At 41.4% G+C, this 20,319-nt stretch overlaps 1 protein-coding gene across 3 annotated transcripts in view; it reads right to left on the bottom strand.

The window, feature by feature from the left end:
• CDH13 (cadherin 13) overlaps positions 1-20,319 on the bottom strand; it is a 1,198,041-nt gene that overhangs the window by 15,567 nt on the left and 1,162,155 nt on the right. For all 3 annotated transcript variants that reach the window (XM_004377722.1, XM_004377723.1, XM_004377721.2), the window contains 2 exons: positions 7,669-7,902; positions 4,780-4,998 (listed from right to left, as the gene is read on the bottom strand). In XM_004377722.1, the coding sequence (XP_004377779.1) occupies positions 4,780-4,998; positions 7,669-7,902 (453 nt within the window). The remainder of the gene's footprint in view (positions 1-4,779; positions 4,999-7,668; positions 7,903-20,319) is intronic.

The following is a 20,319-nucleotide window of genomic DNA, read 5'->3' as shown; positions in this document are numbered from 1 at the left end:
GTCCCAGAGGCCCTGTCACCTGGGTTGCTCATTCAATAGGGCAGGTGGACCTCGGGGTCTGTATTTGGACAAGCAGGAAGCCAGGGGCACTGGTGGATATTTTTAAACTCACTGCCCACCTAGAAGAAGCTCCCGAGGGAGCCGCACTGCAGTGCGCTGGCTCTTCAGGGGGATGCCATTGAGACGCAGGCTTTGATGTCATGTAACAGGGTTTATGGCGGGTGGTGTGTGATGTGGCCACTCCATTCTCTTTCTGTGTGTGCATGCACACACTACACTCACACATGCTCACACTCACACACACACACACCCCACTCACACACCGCACGCATATGCACACACATGCACCCTGATTTTATTTTGTTACAGTCACATAGAAAGTACCGCTCTCTAGTGTGTCCAGACTCTGTGATGTGTGAGTGCACTAACTGCCCCTAGCACTCTGAGAAATGTGTCCCTAGAGCAGTGGCCCCAAGCAATGCTGGCCTAGCTCCACCCAGGGCTCACTGAGAAGCAGATGGAAACAGAGGTTCTGGTGTTCACTGCGTCATCGTGGTCCTGGCAGAAAACTGTAAATACTCCTAATGCATCTGTTGATAGAGGTGTATTCACGTGATGGGATACTCTCTGGCAGTTAGAATGAATAAGCTACAGCAGGGGTCGCAGACTACAGCCTGTGGGCCAACTCTGGTCCACAGCCTGTGTTTGTACAGTAGTCTGCAAGCTAAGAATGCTTTTTAACATTTTTAAAGGGTAATAAGAAACTAAACAACAACAAAAAAATACAGGAGAATAAGTGACAGAGACGAGATGTGGCCCACAAATCTCAAAATATTTACTATCTGCCGAACAACTGGTGGGATTATTGATTTTTACTGGATTAGAAGGCTTGGTACCATAGTCTTGGGGACAACTTAGTCAACTGGCGTAACATAATTCACAAAGATAGTGTTAATGTTCTACGTCCTGTATCAGTGACTAGCATTTGAGGTCTTAAAAGCTACCAAGCAACCATCTAAGATACAACTATTGGTCTCTACTCATATGGAGTGAAAGAGAATGAAGGAAATCAAAGGCTCAGAGAAGAAACTAGTGCATGGGACTAATAGCCCACAAGAACCACAGCTTCTTCAAGCCTTCAAGACCAGAAGAACTAGATGGTTCCTGGCTGCCACTACCAACCGTTCTGACCAGGGACACAATAGAAGGTCCCAAATAGAATGGAAGAAAAATGTAGAACAAAACTCAAATTCCTAAAAAAGGCCAGACCTACTGGACTGATAGAGACAGAGACTAAAGGAATCCCGAGACTATTGCCGTAAGATAACCTTTGAATTTGGATTTGAAGCTATTTCTACAGGTCACCTTTTAGCCAATAATAGATGGGCTTATAAAATAAAGAATATTACCTATGAGTAATGTACCCCCTTAAACAATTATCTATATGAGACCAAATGGTCAACACTTACCCAAAAGCAAAGATGGGAAGGGAAGCTAGATCAATGGAAACAGAAAAAATAGAATAGAAATAATGAGAATGCTGACTAGCATGGAACAATCTGTGTAAAAATCGTTAAATGGAAACCTAATTTGCTTGTAAAGTTTCACCTACAACACTATAAAATATTATTTTTTTTAAAAAAAAAGGTTATGTGATCTTGATGACGTTACCTAGCCCCCTCCACCCCCTTTTTTTCTTTTTGGTTTCTTTATTTGTAAAGTGGAGTGAATAATAGTACCTAGTTTGTTGGATTTTTATGGAAAGAACATGGATTTATACATACGTGCTTTATACAAAGTGCTCCGAGTTGTACAAAGCATATAGTAAGAACTTAATAAATGTCAGCTAAAATCTGGAAAAAAAAAATTATCTGGCCTTTTACAGGAAAAGCTTGCCGACCTGTGCATTAGAGCAACACGGACGGCTCTTGGAAATGTAACATGGAGAGGAAGAAATGCAGGCTTCAGAGCATTATGCCCTATATAGTATGAATTACATACAATTTTACAAACTATACAAAATAGAGCTATACATTGTGTGTGTGCATGTGTATGTGCGTGTAGTAAAAGTGTCAGACAAGGTCTGGGAACACACTAATGCATGATAGCTGTCCCCTTTGGGAACTGAGGATCTCGGGAATGAAACGGGGGAGGGAAACATAGGGGAGCTTACCTTTACCTGTAATATTTTATTTCCTGAAGAAGGAAGGAAGGAAAGAAAGAAAAAGGAAAGAAGGAAGGAATATATGTTTCCTTTTACCCACCCTCCATCCATCCCTCCCTCCCTCATCCTTCACCCCCAGCTTCTATTCCAGACCCACTGATCAAAATCTGTAGGGGACTGAGCCTGAGAATTTATATTCTAAAAATGTTTCTTAAGTAGTTCTGAAGTACAACAACATTTTGGACCTCTGTGCCTAAATTAGCATGTTTGTTTTTAGCACATAGAGACTGCTGTATATAGTCAGCAACTTGCTTCTTCAACTTGACTGACAGGAAGCTCAGGCCCAAATTTAATGTCAGTGAGTTCACTCTGTCTCCAGCTCTTCTAGTTGGTTTCTGTTCTTTGTGAAGTGTATTTTAGTGTCCGTTTTATACGTGTTTTAATCATGGAAGCTTTTAAAGATTTTTCTGGAACATTGGCATTACATTTGCATCCCCCTCCTTGGATTTGAGGTTTTCTAGTATCATCTGGGAGCCCTCGTGGCTCAGTGGTTAAGAGCTCAGCGGCTAACCAAAAGGTCAGCAGTTTGAATCCATCAGCTGCTCTTGGAAACCCTCTGGGGCAGGCCTACCCTGTCCTATAGGGTTGCTATGAGTCGGAATCGAGTAGATGGCAGTGGGTTTGGTTTTAGTATCATTGGTATTAAATATCTTCACAGCTGTATTATTACATTCACCTTCCTCTTCCTTGTTCCTACTGGAGTGTGAATGAGGGAGCCAGTACATGTTCAGCATGTGGACCCGGAACAGAGGGGCTGCCAGAATGCCCAAGAGCTGGTACCTCTACGCTCAAATCACTCACCAAGATGCACGTCAGAATCATCTGCTGAACCATTAAAAAGACGTCTGTGCAAGCCAACCTCTGAGATAAGCTTGGCTTGGACAGATGTCCTTTACAGTGCCTTTACATGTTGATAACATCCAATTGGGTAGGGCCCAGGTCTGGGCAGAGCTCGTTTGAAAGTTCCCCTGGTGATCCTACAGTGTAGCCAGTAGGATCCTACTCTGCTACCACCTCCTCCGTTGATGCTATACACAGATGACCTCCAGCAGGTTAACCATGGTGACTTAGCACACCAGTCAGCCCCCACCCAGCCACCAGGGCCACATGTTCATGAAGGACATTATTTTAGACTCCAGGAAGCTAGGTCTAGGATGTCTGTCAGCAAAGCAAGAGACTAACAAGCAAAATGTGTTGCTATAAATTCAGGGTGTCCAACCTCATCTGGACGCTCCTTGTTCATTGGTGACCTTTGTGTCCCTCTCTTATAAAGCTCACTTATTTGCCCCTTTACAGTCTTTCCTAATTTATTCCCAGTCTGCAGTTCCATCTCCATCCTTCATCCTCTGGAGATGTAATTGTCTTCTGCTTTAGGGAAGACTGAAGCCACCCTGGGAAGGCCCCTTGATTTCCATCTTCTCTTCCTTAAGTTCTCATGCCAAGATGGAGTTAGGAAGTGGAGGTAGGAAAGTGAAGATGAGGACCTGAAATTGGAGGCTGGGGCAGGGATAAGTGGAAGGTGTTGGATGTTAGACTCTGTTGGGCTTTGTAGCTGGAAGGTCTGGAAAGAGTCACGCTTAGAGGTGATGGGGCCGAGGGGCAGGTTTGGAAGGAAACATGATATGCCCTCTTTCAGAAATGCAGTTTGAGGAGCTGGTGAGATGCTCAAGGTCCTCTCCCCCTCCTCCCCCCAAAGGACACCAGCCCAGCACAGAGTTCCATACACAGTGAATGTCCATGTGAGAATGTGGGACTTCCTGGTGGTCTTGCTTACCACCATCACCACTGATGTGCTAACTTCTGTTCTCTTTTCTGACTGTCACTTCCCATTTTCCTAATTCACAATTACACTGATACTTTCTCAAAATGTAAATATCAACACCAAGAAAGGCTTTTGGATTGCAATAGCAATAGTATGTGAAGAATTGCAAAGGTTAAAATTGGACTAGTATCGTGTATGTGGGAAATATTTGATACGTGTATTTATTTGTTTTCTGTTCATATTTCTGTTAGTTGGCATGATAATTCATTTGCTTAAAACACTGTTTGATTATATTATAGTCATTACTACCAGTCAGTAAAAAAATGAATGTGTGTTATACATTTATCTTTTTTCCTAAGGCCCAACCTCCATCTATAAATTTTCATGAGTATTAGAGAGGTGTAGTATCTACTTTAACCTTGCAAAAGATTATTCTGCACAATGCGAATAGAAATAGGATCCCGGTAGACCAGTTAACTAACCTGGAAACAGTTTTATTAGCTCAAGTTCAGTGATATCTGTAGGAAGTTCTGCTCATTATTTTGCAGAGCAGCAATCCAAGACTTTGCACAATTGCTCAGATTGGCTGGCAGGGGGTTGCTAAGATGCTGCTAAACATTAGTTGGAGCATGCATACATGTGAAATTTTCTATCATACGGACATAAACTAGAGAGGAGCATTCCTCTGGGATAAATTTTCTTGGAAAGATATATGGAGGGGAAGATGGCTTCAGTGGATCTGGTGAAGTTACGCTTTCATACTGGCACAGGTGCCAGAGTTAGACCAACTTACGTGCTAAACTGAAGAGAGAGATGAGCAGGATGGAGGTCACGCTGGTGCGCAGGGCCCCTGCCATGTTGCAGTCCACTTTGGAGTTCTTGCAAGAACACACTTGCACCCTGAGGTCTGTGATGTTCGTCATGGGGGGCTTCCCTGAATCTGTCACCATGACTGGCAGGTTGTAGTTGGCTTTGTTCAGATTTTGAAGAAGGCTTACCAGGGCGTGCGTATCTACGGAGACATGGAGGGCCTTGTGAGAGAGGGTTAAAAAAAAAAAAAAGAGTTGCCATAGAGTCAGTTCTGACTCATGCTGACCCCATGTGTGTCAGAGTAGAACTGTGCCCCACAGGGTTTTCAGTGACTGATTTCCAAAAATAGATCTCCAGGCCTTTCTTCTGAGGCACCTCTGGGTGGACTCCAACTGCCACCTTTTGGTTAGCAGCTGAGCGTGTTAATCGTTTGTACCAACCAGGGACTCCGAGAGAGGGTTAGAATTTCCCAAAGAAAAGAATGAGGTTTTGACAACTAAAAGCACACAAAACAGGCATTGCAATTTAATTTATAATCATATGAGTGCTTAGACTTAAATTAACATAAACTAAAATGAAAAATTCATTTCCTCAGTTGCACTAGACACATTTCAAGTGCCCAGTAGCCACATTTGACTGGTGGCTGTCAGCACATTTCTATCACAGCAGAGAGCTGTAGCACATTTCCGTCACTGCAGAGAGTTCTGTGGTTCAGTGCTAAGGTCATCAATTTCAAAGAGACTCATTTTTGTGAAGATGGTTGGGCACCAAAAACTCCCCCCTGCATATTTATTATACCTCAAAAGCCATCTTGACAAAGATCACATTCAGTATCTAGAAAATATCATAGAAGTCCAGCCACCCTAAATGTGTGGGCAGAACTCCCGTGTGTTGTCACAGAGGTGGGTAGGTTTTTAACAGGTTTCCGCCTATAGACCTAGATTTGGGATGGAACCCTCGGCATAACCACAGCATGGAGACTGGGTCTGTAAGAATTCTCTCCACTTTCCTAATCCCGTAAAAAAAACAAAAACAAAAACGAAAAAACAACAACAAACCTGTTGTCATGGGGTCGATTCCTACTGATGAGAATCTTTCATCCCCCAGGCCACTGGGTGGCAGTCAGAAGTGACCACCCACCTGCCCTGTTCTTTGGCCTCAGGCTATTTTCTTTGCTATCACTCAGATGACCAAGGACTTTTTCTTTTTTTTAAACTGGCCCTTCCTGGGCACGAACAGTGCTAAGTATTTAGAAAAAAAAAAATTGAGGATGAGGAAAGGAGTTTAGAAGGCATCTTACCTATTAAATAAAATCAGGCAGGCAAAAAAGAGTGTGATGATATGAAAACAAAACAGATGAAGTATTATCCTCATTGGAAGGTGATGGCAGCAGAAACGGCCAATGTAGATAATCACTCCAGTGAAATGGAGGATTAACTAAAAAAACCTTTTCAGACCTTCCTCAAGTAGAGGAGGAACTCTTGAATGAGAAGGTTCCAGTTGGAAAGAACAGGTTATGATTATTCAAATCAGCTACAGCCATAAGAGCTAGCAAATAAAACACTAACCCCTCAAACAAGAGAAGGGCCACTTTAATTAAAAATAATCAGTGTAACAGAACTCATTCTTTATAAAGCAATAACGTAGACAAACAGGCAAGTAGAATCAATAACAAGAAAAAGGCAGTAATAAAAATAAGATACGAGATAGGGCCATAACAATAGACAGGAGATTTTTTAATAGAAAATTTTATGCACAGTGGTACCATACATGTCCAAAACTTAATGAAATGGGTGATTCCCCCCTCGCCTCAGAGTGGGACCCCTGAGTAGGCCAATAGCAGGATAAATTTATTAGTGCAGACAGCATGCACTAATTTGTGAGTTGTGTGTGTGTGTGTGGCTTTACTAGAAAGCAATGTGAGCATGAACTCAGTTAGCTCACATCAGCCATGGGGGAGAAATTGGCTGAGGCCTTATAGATACAGGGATACTGCATAATTCAATACATTGGTGTTTCAGGTTTAACAAGGCAGATGGAAAAGTTGGGCCACATTTTGAATCTCACCTGCCCATGTGGAAAGACTGGTAGAAAGGGAAATTGCTTGTAAGTTTCATAATTGGGGGGTGGAGGGGAGGAGGACACATGGAAGGAGATAGCAAAGTAGAGCACCAAGGTCATTATGAAGATAAAGTCAAATCGGAGGAGGTCTGCATGATAAAATGGGAGGTGGAGTTTAGAGGCTGAAGACTTTATAAACATCCTTATATCATTGCTTCTCTTTTCTTTACTCTTTTATGGAAGTAGGCAGTCCGTGGAAAATTTCACCAAAGTGTTGGTGAAAGTTAATGTGAATAACTTTCCGAGTCATCTGAGGCAGGAGGGACACCCCTGAGTCCAGAGATGAGGGGGCAGAGGCAGGGACCCTTGGCTTTCAAAGGCCGAAGACTGGGTTAGTTGGCCAATATTCTGTGCAAGCCAGTTACAAGGAGAGAATTTGTAGGGTTTCATTAAAAGAAGAAGGGAAGAGGAAGGATAAAGAATCACGGTCTTGTGCCTGAGGACCTTGGGATGGCAGAAATGCAGAGGTCACAGATTAGTCAAGAGTGGAATGCTGGGGTTGATTTTGGAATAGAAAAGATAAGGGAGGAAGCAAAAGAGAAAATGTGTTTGCATTTATAAGAAACCAATATTCTACATTTCCACAAATTGTATTTGCTGGCTGGTAAGGAACTGTATTTATAATATGTAAATAAGTTGAAATAAACCATGTGGAAATGTTCCAGAGAGTCTGAGAGGAAGAGCACTTTGGGAAAGAGAAACTAAATTCACAGCTCAGAGAATCGTGAGAGAGTGTTTTCACCAGACTTACTGTTGATCTTGGAGATCTTCCAGACTTTATCAGGGACAGCCTGTTTATGGATTTCAAATTTGAAAGGATCTGTGTTTGGGTGAAGATCCTTATCTGATGCTCCTAAAATGACAACACTGAGGTTTTTGGCATCATCACAGACTTCAGCCACTGTGGGGTAGATGAAGGGAGCATTGTCGTTTACGTCTTCCAGAGTTATCAGCAAAGTCCCAGTCCCTGTAGCAGGAGGGTTGCCTGTGGGAGAAAGGGAAGATGTTAGTACACAGCTGATACGCTGCACTAATCATCTTCCAGACACCTTTATTGTTAATAACATGGTTCAAATAGAACTCACAATAATAGCTTGCATTTTTGTACAAAGTTTAGTGGTTACAAAGCCCTTTACCATATGTAAGACTTTTGATTGAAGTTCTTCAGGCATAATACTTTACCTTTAGACTGTTATGCTTCTAACACAAAAGTTATACTGACACTTTGAAAGTCACTCAAAGAATAGAGATAGCAAGCGAGACTTTTACTTGCATGCTTTAACCTAACTAGGGAGTTGACTATGAGGCATTGGTGGTTCAGCGGTAGAATTCTCGCCTTCCATGCGGGAGAACTGGATTCCTTTCCCGGCCAATGCACCTCATGTGCAGCCACCACCTGTCTGTCATTGGAGGCTTGCATGTTGCTATGATGCTGAACAGGTTTTAGTGGAGCTTCCAGACTAAGATGAACTAGGAAGAAAGGCCTGGAAATCTACTTCCAAAAATCAGTCAATGAAAATTCTATGGATCACAACGGTCTGATCCACAACCGATCATGGGGATGGTGCAGGACTGGGCAGCGTTTCATTTTGTTGTGCATGGGGTCGCTGTGAGTTAGGGGTGACAAGGTAGTTGGCTAAAAAGAGAAAGATCTAACCCAGGGGGTTTTCATCTGTGGGTGAACAAGGTTCTCAGATGACTAACAGTGCCGTTGCTTGGGGCTGGAAAGGCCAACCTGCCAGGACAGGGCAGGTTTAGAAAGGCTTGTTATGAGAACCAGAGCCATTAGCTGGCTCCTGAGGCAGTGGAAGCAATCATAATGCAATCTTTGGGCCTTATTTTAAAGCCTTGCTTTGTCGATAGTTCAGGGTCTTCCTGCAGTGTTTTTCATTTTAGAGAACATTATTTTATGAAGCCCTTATAATTGCCTATCTCATAATGTCTTTCACTTAAAGGATGGGTGTTTAATGTTAATAAGACTTGGCTTGACTTTATTTACCTTTCTCTAAAGTTATTTTTAATCATCTGTGCGTTAGAGGTTTGCTCTTGGGATGAACCATTCATTAATAGCTTCTAATTTTCTGCCACAAATAGTAAGTCTTTATTTAAAAAAAATACCCAAAACATACAGGGATGTCATGTGTGTCAAAGTAGAACTGTGCTCTATGGGGTTTTCAATAATTGTATGGGTTTGCCTTATTCCAAAAGGATTTGATGCACCTCTGATTTTATACATATGCAGTACCGATCTGATGTATGGCTCCATCTTATTCTTCCTCTCCTTATTTGCTCTTGACCAGATTCCCAAGCTTAATTTTCTTTCATATCACCCTATATTAATTTTTTGAAATGCACACTGATTTTAAAGTTCAGTTATAGAATCACATGGGGGTTAGAGGGGTAGTGGGTATTCGACTGAGGTTAGAGTCCAGCTGTCAAGCACAGGCAAGGCGAAGGGTGACAGATTCTGTCGGTAAAGAAATGACAAGCTCTTTTAGATTCAGACAGTTTATTACTTGCACAGACAGCAGAAGGCAGAGTTGGCAAGGTGGATCTTGTACAGGTGACACCAAAACAAAAGGGGCCAGATGCTGCAGCACGGACGAAGGAAAATGCCGTTGCTGAGTCTATGCCCTACTGCCCTGCAGTTTGTAGCCTGCAGATGTACTAGGGGGTGGGCTAGAGCCTGTGTCTCATCAGAACCTGGAGGTGGTGAGAAACTGTGTTAGGGCAGCCTCCCAGGAAGGATAGGGAGGTGAGTATGGCCTTGTGCCTGTGGTTCCGAGAGGATCCAGGAGGATCGCAGGGCATTCTGCCAAAACTCGGAGAACTGGGATGCAGGCCTTGCCTACGTGGCCTAGGTGGATACGTGCAGAGTCATCAGGCACCATCGCGGAGCTGTTCCCTACAGCAGGGTATACTGAAGGATGGCAAGGGGACGAAGCTGGAAAGATTGGGTGGGGCCTTGGGTCTTGACTAGCATGACAAGGAGCTTCTACTCATTCTGTGTGGTGTGGGAAGCCACCTGAGGTTTTTCACTGAGGTAGTGGAACAATCTGATCTTAGGTACTATTGACTTTTCATTGTGGTGAAATATACATAACAAAACATTTGCCATTTCAACTATTTTTATGTGTACAATTCAGTGACATTAATTACATTCACCATGTGCAACCATCACTACTGTTTCCAAGTTTTTCAATCACCCTTCACAGAAACTCAATGCCCATTAAGCAACTCCCGTTTCCCCTCTGCCCCCACCCATGGTAACCACGAATAAACTGTTGTCTCTATGCCTTTGCCAAGTCTAGATATTTCATTTAAGTAGGATCATACAATATTTGTCCTTTTGTGTCTGACTAATTTCATAGTGTTTTCAAGGTTCATCCACATTTTAGCATGTATCAGAACTTCATTTCTCTTGATGGCTGAATTATAGTTGATGGTAGGTGTAGATCGCATTTATTTAGCCATTCATCTGTTGATGAACACTTGGGTTGTGTCCACCTTTTGGCTATTGTGAATAGTGTTGCAGTGAACAGTGGTTGATCTGACTGATTTTTAGAAACACAACAGTGATATTGACAGAGGGGTAAGACATTGTAAGCAGGGAGACCAGCAATAGATGAGTGAGCCATGGTGTGAGTAGCTTGAACAGGAAAGAGCTGTCTTGCCTTGGTGATCGGCCCTCCTCTGAGGCTGCAGGAGAAAAGCAGCTTGGTAGTAGGGAATGGCAAGACAACGACCTAAGCTTGGACTGTGTTGATAGCTGGTCAGATTCAGTGCACCCACTTGTGCAGAGCTTAGGAGAAATGCCAGGGCTGAGAGTCAGGGGAGTCATCAGTGTACAAATGCTTTTGAAAGCTTCCTATCAAATTAGTTACCCAAGATGACAATGCAGAATGGCGGAAGGGTGGAATCCTGGGAAACACCAAAGTTGAAATAGCAGATGATAGTTTTGCAGAAGATAGGGAAGAGCTGAGTTGGGAGAGGAGGCAGTGATCATAATTCAATGTGTTAATGAGTCCCAAAAGGATAAGGAAAAAAGAGAAGTAATGGGATTTTGCATGGAGAACATTATTGGTGACAGTATTGGGGAAGAAGGGCTTGAAGGAAGATGAGGGGTGAGTCAAGAAGCATCAAGAGCAGATCTTCTTTAGTGGGATGGGTGGACTTGAAATATATCCACACCCAAAGGCAGTACCGAGTAAACATTCACATAAATATCTGCTAAAATAGGAATGCGCATGCAATTAAGCATCAGAAGGCGATTTCTAATGGTGGCATATCATCAACTTTAGTTAGAGTAAGAACTCAAAAGAAATGCATAATTACTCTGAAGTTGGTTTTTCAGTGTCAGCTTTAGCCATTTGGTTGAATTTCTTTATTGAAAGATTATCTTTCTCTTTTTATTGAACTAATTGGATATTTCAGAAGAATTCATTATTTTTTTTCACTCTGAATAGATTATGAATTGAAGTCATTTAGTCAAATGGATGAGAAGGCATTATGACCGTATGAAATATGGTCATAAGAACTGGCCTTTCATGAACTTAATTATACTACTGTCTTCGATTTCCCATGGATTACTCCCAGACAAGGCTGGTGATGTCTTTTTCTGAAGTCGGTACAATGAGCTTGTTTCTTTGGGTGATGGGGTGAAGATGGGATTCCCAAAATCCCCAGAGAAAAAGCCTCTCCTCCCTTTTTATATGTACAGGGTAGAGAAAATAACCTTCCACAATTTAAGTGTTATTCCAAATGTAATGATTTTTCACATGTCCTTTTGGCTTCAATAGTTTCCTGGGCCCAGAAAGTACCGCGGCCCTTCAGTGTTTTCGCCAGGCGTATAGCAACTGTCCCTCCTCTTCCCTTTCTGTCAGCAACCCTCACCCACCACGGGGTATAACCAAAAATCAGAACCCAGTGTGGTTAGGGCTCTGCCTCTCTGTCATGGATTTCCTATTTCAATAGGGAAAAAGATTCAATTTGAGCAAAGCTCCCAGGACGTAGAGCTAGGAACAGTACCTCCGCTTGGCTGCGAAGATTATTCTTTTTGCTTGTAGCCCTCATGCAGTCAACCAATGGCATAAATTGGCAAAAGTGGTCCTCATTTCCTTTCTTATGGATCTGGATTACTGAATCTGTTTGCAAGGACTGTGCCTTTAGGCCACGGAGGTGCTTTAACTTCTTGGGCCTGACACCCTGCCCATGGTCTTCCTGGTTCTGACCTCAGCTTGGCCTCGCCTCTGGCGTCCTTGCTCCCATCTCAGCACTGACGGCTTGTAATAACCTCAGCACATTACATGACCAAACAGGAGCAAATTGATTCCACTGTCTCATTTCAAACACAGACAATTTCACTTTTATTTCCCCGCTCCAAGCAGTGGTAACTGCCTGTGTGATGGCCGAGTCAGCAGCCCTTGCACGGCCCCACGTGGGTCTTCTCCACACTGTTCTGGCCTGGCAACTCTAAGTCTGGTAGGTTCACTATTTTACACTTGGGCTTTTGTGCTCTCAGTTTAGTGGGGATGTTGTTGTTAGGTGCTGTCAAGTTGGTTCTGACTCATAGACGCCCCACGTATAACAGAACGAAATGTTCCTTGGTCCTGCGCCATCTTCACAATAGTAGATATGTTTCAGCCCATTGTTGCAGCCACTGTGTTGAGGGTCTTCTTTTTCTCTGACTCTCTACTTTATCAAGCATGATGTCCTTCTGCAGGGACTGGTCCCTCCTGATAACATGTCCCAAGTACATAAGAAGAAGTCTCTCCATCCTCGCTTTTAAGGAGCATTCTGGTTGAACTTCTTCCAAGACAGATTTGTGTGTTCTTCTGGCAGTCCATGGTATTCAGTATTCTGGCATTCAGTATTCTTTGCCAACACCATAATTCAGAGGCATCAATTCTTCTTCAGTCTTCCTTAGTCATCATCTAGGGGTGGGTACAATCTCATTGTACCAACTTCATGCATATGAGGCAATTGAAAATACCATGGCTTGGGTCAGGCATACCTTAGTCTTCAAGATGACATCTTTGTGTTAAAGAGGCCTTTTGCAGCAGATTTGCCCAATGCAATACGTCATTTGATTTCTTGACTGCTTCTTCCATGGACATTGATCGTGGATCCAAGCAAAAAGAAGTCCTTGTCAACTTCAATCTTTTCTCCATTTATCATGATGTTGTTTATTGGTCCAGTTATGAGGATCTTTGTTTTCTTATGTTCAGGTGTAATCCATACTGAAGGCTGTGGTCTTTCATCTTCATCAGTAAGTGCTTCAAGTCCTCTTCACTTTCAGCAAGCAAGGTTGTGTCATCTACATATTACAGGTTGTTAATGAGTCTTCTGCAATCCTGATGCTGTGTTCTTCCTTCCACCTTCTTTTGATGCTTCCTGTATCATTCAATATTTTGTCCACAGAATCCTTCAGTATTGCAACTTAAGGCTTCAATTTTTTCTTCATTTCTTTCAATTTTAGAAATGCTGAGTGTGTTCTTCCCTTTCGATTTTCTAACTCAGGTCTTTGCGCATGTTATTATAATACTTCACTTCATCTTCTCAAGGTGTCTTTTGATATCTTCTGTTCAGCTCTTTCTCTTCATCATTTCTTCCATTCACTGTAGCTACTCTACATTTAAGAGCAAGTTTTAGAGTCTCTTCTGATATCCATTTTGGTCTTTTCTTTCTTTCTTGTCTTTTTAATGACTTTTTGCTTTCTTCATGTATGATGTCCTTGATGTCATCCCACAACTCGTCTGGTCTTCAGTCATTGGTGTTCACTGTGTTCACTGTGTCAAAACTATTCTTGAGATGGTCTCTAAATTCGGGTGGCATATACTCAAGTTTGTACTTTGGTTCTCGTGGGCTTGTTTTAATTTTCTTCAGCTTCAACTTGAACTTGCATTTGAGCAATTGATGGTCTGTTCCACAGTCGTCCCCTGGCCTTGTTCTGACTGATGATATTGAGTGTTTCCATTGTCTTTCCACAGATGTAGTTGATTTGATTCCTGTTTATGCCATCCGGCCAGGTCCATGTGTATACTTGCTGTTTATGTTGTTGAAAAAATGTATTTGCAATGAATAAGTCGTCGGTCTTGCAAAATTCTATCACATGATCTCCGGTGTCGTTTCTATCACCAAGGCCATATTTTCCAACTACTGATTCTTCTTCTTTGTTTCCAACTTTCGCATTCCAATCACCAGTAATTATCAATGCATCTTAATTGCATGTTTGATCGATTTCAAACTGCAGAAGTTGGTAAAAATCTTCAATGTCTTCATAAGATAAGGGGTGTTAAACTGGCTTATTTGGGTTGCCATCATAACTAATGGCTTGATTTTATCCAAACTAACATCTTTTAAGTAGAATCAATCTAAATAATCTCATTTGTAGCCCTCATGCAGTCTAGCACTTGGTTGAGCTATGAAAAGAGAAAGTTAGATCCCAGATTGAGGCATCTTTTTGTGGTTCACATCCTTTTCGACCCCTAGCTGTTATTTAGTGGCTCAGTAGTCATTTCACTACGGAGCAGAACAGCATGTTTTTTTTCTGTAATTAATCTAAATGTGCTTTGCACAGTATTTCAATATTGAATCAGCTGACATTATCAGAACATCTATCATGTAGGGGACTGAGAAGGACAGGCTGGGACATGATGTATCTTAGCCTATGAAAAATCATTATCTTAGTCTATTCCATTTTGATTTTACAGCTGCTGTGCTTGATTCTATATCTGTGTGCCTTCTTGGTCACCCACATCACATTTTTCATCAAAGACTCAAACTTACTTTAGACAAGTTGCCACGTCTTGAAAACATGCTGCTGAATTTACAATAATTTGGCTTGTTTTTATGCTAGCACTCCCCTATTCGTTTACATGAAAATACATGGGGGATACATCACTTGGTAGGCACACTATGTTGGCAGCCTGCTTCAGACTCCTTCATATATGCTGAGCCTCAGGAAGGACTAGCAGGAGTATTTTTTCTCTTTTCTTGAAGATGTCTGGATAGTGTGGGTGCTGGAACAAGGGCATTTGGACTTATTGAAGCAAAATGTTGGTCTTTGTGGTTTGAAGTTACGATTTAGATTTTCTGTGAGGGCTTATTCCATTCAGTAACATCATCATGAACATTGAGACCTATACAATTTCAGAAGAGAAGTAGGGATGAGAAATGAGGTCTAGGTGAGAATGAGGCAGGGACACCAGCCTAACAAAACCTTGAGCAAAGGGTGTAAGCCCAGAAGCAGAGGTCAGCGCTGCCTCTCCTGCCCATAACCACTCCCAGTGGCATTCCAGAACTCGTCCTAGAAATTGCTTGTGACAGCTTTCAGCCCACACAAGACAGAGAGACTATCATGTGACCTTTCTGGTGATTACCTGAGTGGGAGCCATAATCACTCTGGAATTTGCCAAGTCCTAATTACTACTGCTTTTCCCCATTGTTAGTGCCATTCCCAAAGGGATTCTGTTCTGTTTTTACTACATTCCTGAATGTTCTCTGTCTTTCCTGCTATTTTCCTTAACAGCTTTTTTTTTTTTTCTTTTGACAGGCCAGCAATTCTGTGTTCGTTGAAGTCTCTAATATAAGAATTCCTGCACTCTGTAGACACTGTCCTAACCCTTAGAGAAAATCTGGATCATATAAAGTAAATGATATTCACCTCTAAAGATAAAATGGTGGAAAGCTTGCCAACATGAAAGGTCACCCTTTATTAATCTATAGGATTAAAGGCTTTACTCATCCAGTTGTTGAACTACAGCCAGACCTGCCTTAGCAAAACAAAAGCATTTCAGTTATATTGAAATACTGTTGTTAATTTGTACCTCATACAGTTGATAACAGTTTAAGAAAAGTGCCTTGTATACCCTTGAGTACTTTGTGGGTTACAACTTAGTCTTCATCCCTAAGGAGGTACTAAAACATCTTTCTCCCACAAAAATTATCTATAACCTGAGCACTGCAGATATTATGATGAGGCATGGTTCTAGAATCTATCTAGACTAGCTTTGGGGCACTAAGCAAATAGGTCCAAAGGGTTCTTTATCCCAGTTAACCTCAGAACAGGTTTCCAGCCCTGCTTCCAACTGTCTTTTTTACATCCCTGCATTCTGGTCACTAAGAGGTACCTAAAAGAGAATTCTATTTTTAGCGCTGCCTTATAATTGCTCTGAACAGAAAATGTAGTACTCATAGCGACCCTATAGGACAGAGTAGAACTGCCCCATAGGGTTTCCAAGGAGCAGCTGGTGGATTCAAACAGCTGACCTTTTGTTTAGCAGCCAAGTGCTTAACCATTGTGCCACCAGGGCTCCTAGAGGTACCTAAAAGAAAATACAGTTTTGACTGCCGCCTTATAATTGCTCTGAATGGAAAATGGAGGACTGTGTTTTATGAGGGTGCCATGTCTGCCCTTTGCCTATCACTCACCTAATCAGATGCTGGAGTCTGTCTCTAGGGTAAAGAGGTACTTGGAGAATACAGGACTGGTTACCTCCCTGGGAAGGCCCAGTGGGCTAGGTACATGCTCTCTGTGTAGCCATGTATTATTTTTTTAAAACTTTATATTGACGTAGAGAAAAGTTCATGTATCATAAGTATGCAGCTTGATAAATTTTCACAATTCAAACATACCTGTGTGGTCCAGTACTACAAGATCAAGAAACCCATCCACAAGGGTAATCTTAACAGCAGTGGTGAGTTTTGCCTTTTTTGAGCTTTATGTAATTGAATCTTTCAGTATGTGTGCTCTTTTATATCAATCTTCTTTTACTTAGCATTACACTTGACATTCATCCATGTTGTGAATAGTTGTTGATCATTCATTTTTATTGTTGTATAGACTTCATTGTGTGAGTATACTATGATTTGTTTATTCATTCTGTTTTTTGTTGGGCATTTGGGTAGTTTCCGATTTTGGGCTATTATGAATAGTGCTGTTATAAACATTCTGCTACATGTTTTGGTGAACACATGTATACCAAAATATTTCTATGTGATATATACCTAGGTGTGGAATTTTTTGGATCATAGGGTATGCGTATGCTCAGCTTCAGTTGATACTTTCAGCTTCCAAAGTGGTGGCTGTACCAATTTAGACTTCTACCAGTGGCATATGAGAGTTCCAGTTACTCCACATTTTGGCCAACACTTGATATTTTCTTTTTTATTTCAGTCATTTTGTAGGTATGTAGTGGTATTACACTGTACTTATAATTTGATTTTCCCTGTGGATTCATGAAGTTGAACATCTTATGTCTATTGGCTATTTTTATATCCTCTTTTGTCAAATGTCTGCTCAAGTCTCTTACCCATTGTTCTTTGGGTTGTGTCTTTTGCTTACAATGTTGTTGCATTTCTTTGTAGTTACAAATATCTTCTTACACTCTGTAGGTTGTCTGTTCACTTTCCTGATGGTGTAATTTGATGAACCAAAGTTCTTAATTTGAATATAATCTATCATTGTTTTTCCTTTTGTGGTTAGTACTTTATGTATCCTTTTTAACAAATCTTTGCCCATGCGAAGGGCACTAATTTGTTTTCATATGTTTTTCCCTAAAAGATGTATTATTTAACCTTTCATCTTTTGGTCTGTAATTAGAATTGATTATTGTGTACTGTGTAAGATAGGGGTCAGCATGCATTTAAAAAATAGGGTTATCCAACTAACCTAGCACTATTTATGGAAAAGACCAAGCTTTCTCCTCTGCACTGCAGTGTTGTTCTTGTCATAACCAGAGGCCATGTATGTGTGGGTCTGTTTCTGAACACGCTATTCTATTCCATTGGTCTGTTTTTTCTGTCTTTGCTCAAATACCACAAGTCTTTAATTACTGTAGTTTTTAAATAGGTCTGGATATGTGGTAGTATAAGTCTTCCAACTTAGTATTCAAGATTGCCTTGCTATTCTTAACCTTTTGTATGGGTCTGCACATAAACAACTTTGGTAAAAATGTTCCCTGTGCACTTGAAAAGATACGAGTTTAGTTGTTTTCTTTTCCCCCCACGGTGATTCTGATGTGCCGTCAGGGCTGTCGGTTGTCTTTTTGCTTTCTTTCTTTTTTTTTTAAATTGTGCTTTAAGGGAAAGTTTACAGTTCAAGTCAGTTTCCCCTACAAAAATTTATACACATATTGCTATGTGAACCTAGTTGCTCTCCCTGTACTGTGACAGCACACTCCTCCTTTCTACCCCGGATTTCCCATGTCCATTCAACCAGCTCCTGACCCTCTCTGCCTTCTCATCTTGCCTCCGGACACCAGCTGCCCACTTAGTCTCATATATCTACTTGAGCTAAGAAGCACTCTCTTCACGAGGATCACTTTATATCCCATAGTCTACTCTAATCTTTGAAGAGTTGGCCTGGGGAATGGTTTAAGATCTAGGCCAACAGAAAGTCCAGGAACCCTGTCTTCCAGGGTCCCTTCAGTCTCAGTCAAATCATTAACTCCAGTCTTTTTACTGGAATTTGAGTTTTGCACCTCACTTTTCTTCTGCTCCAACAGGGACTTTCTGTTATGTTCCCTGTCAGGGTGGTCATTGGTGGTAACTGGGCACCATCTAGTTCTTCTGGTCTCAGGCTGATGAAGTCTCTGGTTTATGTAGCCCTTTCTGTCTCTTGGGCTAATACTTTCCTTGTGTCTTTGGTGTTCTTCATTCTCCTTTACTCCAGGTGGGTTGGGACTAATTGATGCATCTTAGATAGCTGCTCGGCATCTTTTAAGACCCCAGAAGCCTCTCACCGAAGTGGGATGCAGAACATTTTCTTAATAAACTTTGTTATACAAATTGACCTAGATGTCCTCTGAAACCATGGTCCCCAGACCCCCACCCCTGCTACTCTGTCCCTTGAAGTGTTTGGTCGTATTCAGGAAACTTCTTAGCTTTTGGTTTAGTCCAGTTATGCTGATTCCACCTGTAGTTTGTGCTGTCCTTCCCTTCGCCTAAGATAATTCTTGTCTACTATCTAGTTAGTGAATACCCCTCTCCCTCCCTCCCCACCCTCATAACCATCAAAGAATGTTTTCTTCTGTGTATAAACCTTTTCTTGAGTTCTTATAATACTGGTCTTATACAATATTTGTCATTTTGCGACTGACTAAATTCACTCAGCATAATGCCTTCCAGATTCCTCTATGTTATGTTACACGGATTCATTGTTGTTCTTTTATCATTGTGTAGTATTCCATTGTATGAATATACCATAATTTATTTATCCATTAGTCCGTTGATGGGCACCTAGGTTGTTTCCATCTTTTTGCTATTGTGAACAGTGCTACAATGAACATGGGTGTACATATATCTATTCATGTGATGGCTCTTACTTCTCTAGGATATATTCCAGGGAGTGGGATTGCTGGATCATATGGTACTTCTATTTCTAGCTTTTTAAGGAAGTGCCAAGTCAATTTCCAAAGTGTTTGTACCATTTTACATTCCCACCAACAGTGTATAAGTGTTCAGTCTCTCCAGAACCTCTCCAACATTTATTATTATTTTCTGTTTTTTGGATGAATGCTAGCCTTGTTGGGGTGAGATGGTATCTTATTGTAGTTTTGATTTGCATTTCTCTAATGGCTAATGATCGTGAGCATTTCCTCGTGTGTTTGTTAGCCTCCTGAATGTCTTCTTTGGTGAGGTGCCTTTTCATATCCTTTGCCCATTTTTTAATTGGGTTGTCTTTTTGTTGTTGAGGTTTTGCAGTATCTTGTAGATTTTAGAGATTAAACGCTGATCGGATTTGTCGTAGCAAAAATTTTTTCCCAGTCCGTAGGTTATCTTTTGATGAGCATAAGTGATTTTTAGGGGCTCCCAGTTATCTAGTTTCTCTTCTGGTGTTTGTGCATTGTTACCTATGGTTTGTATTCTGTTTATGCCATGTATCAGGGCTCCTAGCGTTGTCCCTATTTTTTCTTCCATAATCTTTATTGTTTTAGATTTTATATTTAGGTCTTTGATCCATGTTGAGTTAGTTTTGTGCATGGTGTGAGGTGTGAGTCTTGTTTCATTTCTTTGCAGATGGGTATCCAGTTATGCCAGCACCGTTTGTTAAAGAGACTGTCTTTTCCCCAGTTAACGGACTTTGGGCCTTTGTCAAATATCAGCTGCTCATAGGTGAATGAGTTTACATCTGGGTTCTCAATTCTGTTCCATTGGTCTATGTATCTTTTGTTGTACCGGTACTAGGTTGTTTTGACTACCGTGGCAGTATAATAGGTTCTAAAATCAGGTAGTGTGAGACCTAGTACCAGGCTGTCTTGACTACCGTGGCAGTATAATAGGTTCTAAAATCAGGTAGTGTGAGGCCTCCCACTTTGTTCTTCTTCTTCAGTAATGCTTTACTTATCCAGGGCCTCTTCCTTTTCCATGTGAAGTTGGTGATTTGTTTCTCCATCTCATT

The sequence above is a fragment of the Trichechus manatus genome, unplaced genomic scaffold (genome assembly GCF_000243295.1).
Source record: "Trichechus manatus latirostris isolate Lorelei unplaced genomic scaffold, TriManLat1.0 scaffold00053, whole genome shotgun sequence".
Taxonomy (NCBI): Eukaryota; Metazoa; Chordata; class Mammalia; order Sirenia; family Trichechidae; genus Trichechus; species Trichechus manatus.
Note: the sequence above shows the minus strand (reverse complement) of the source record. Positions and strands in the feature narration are given on the sequence as shown.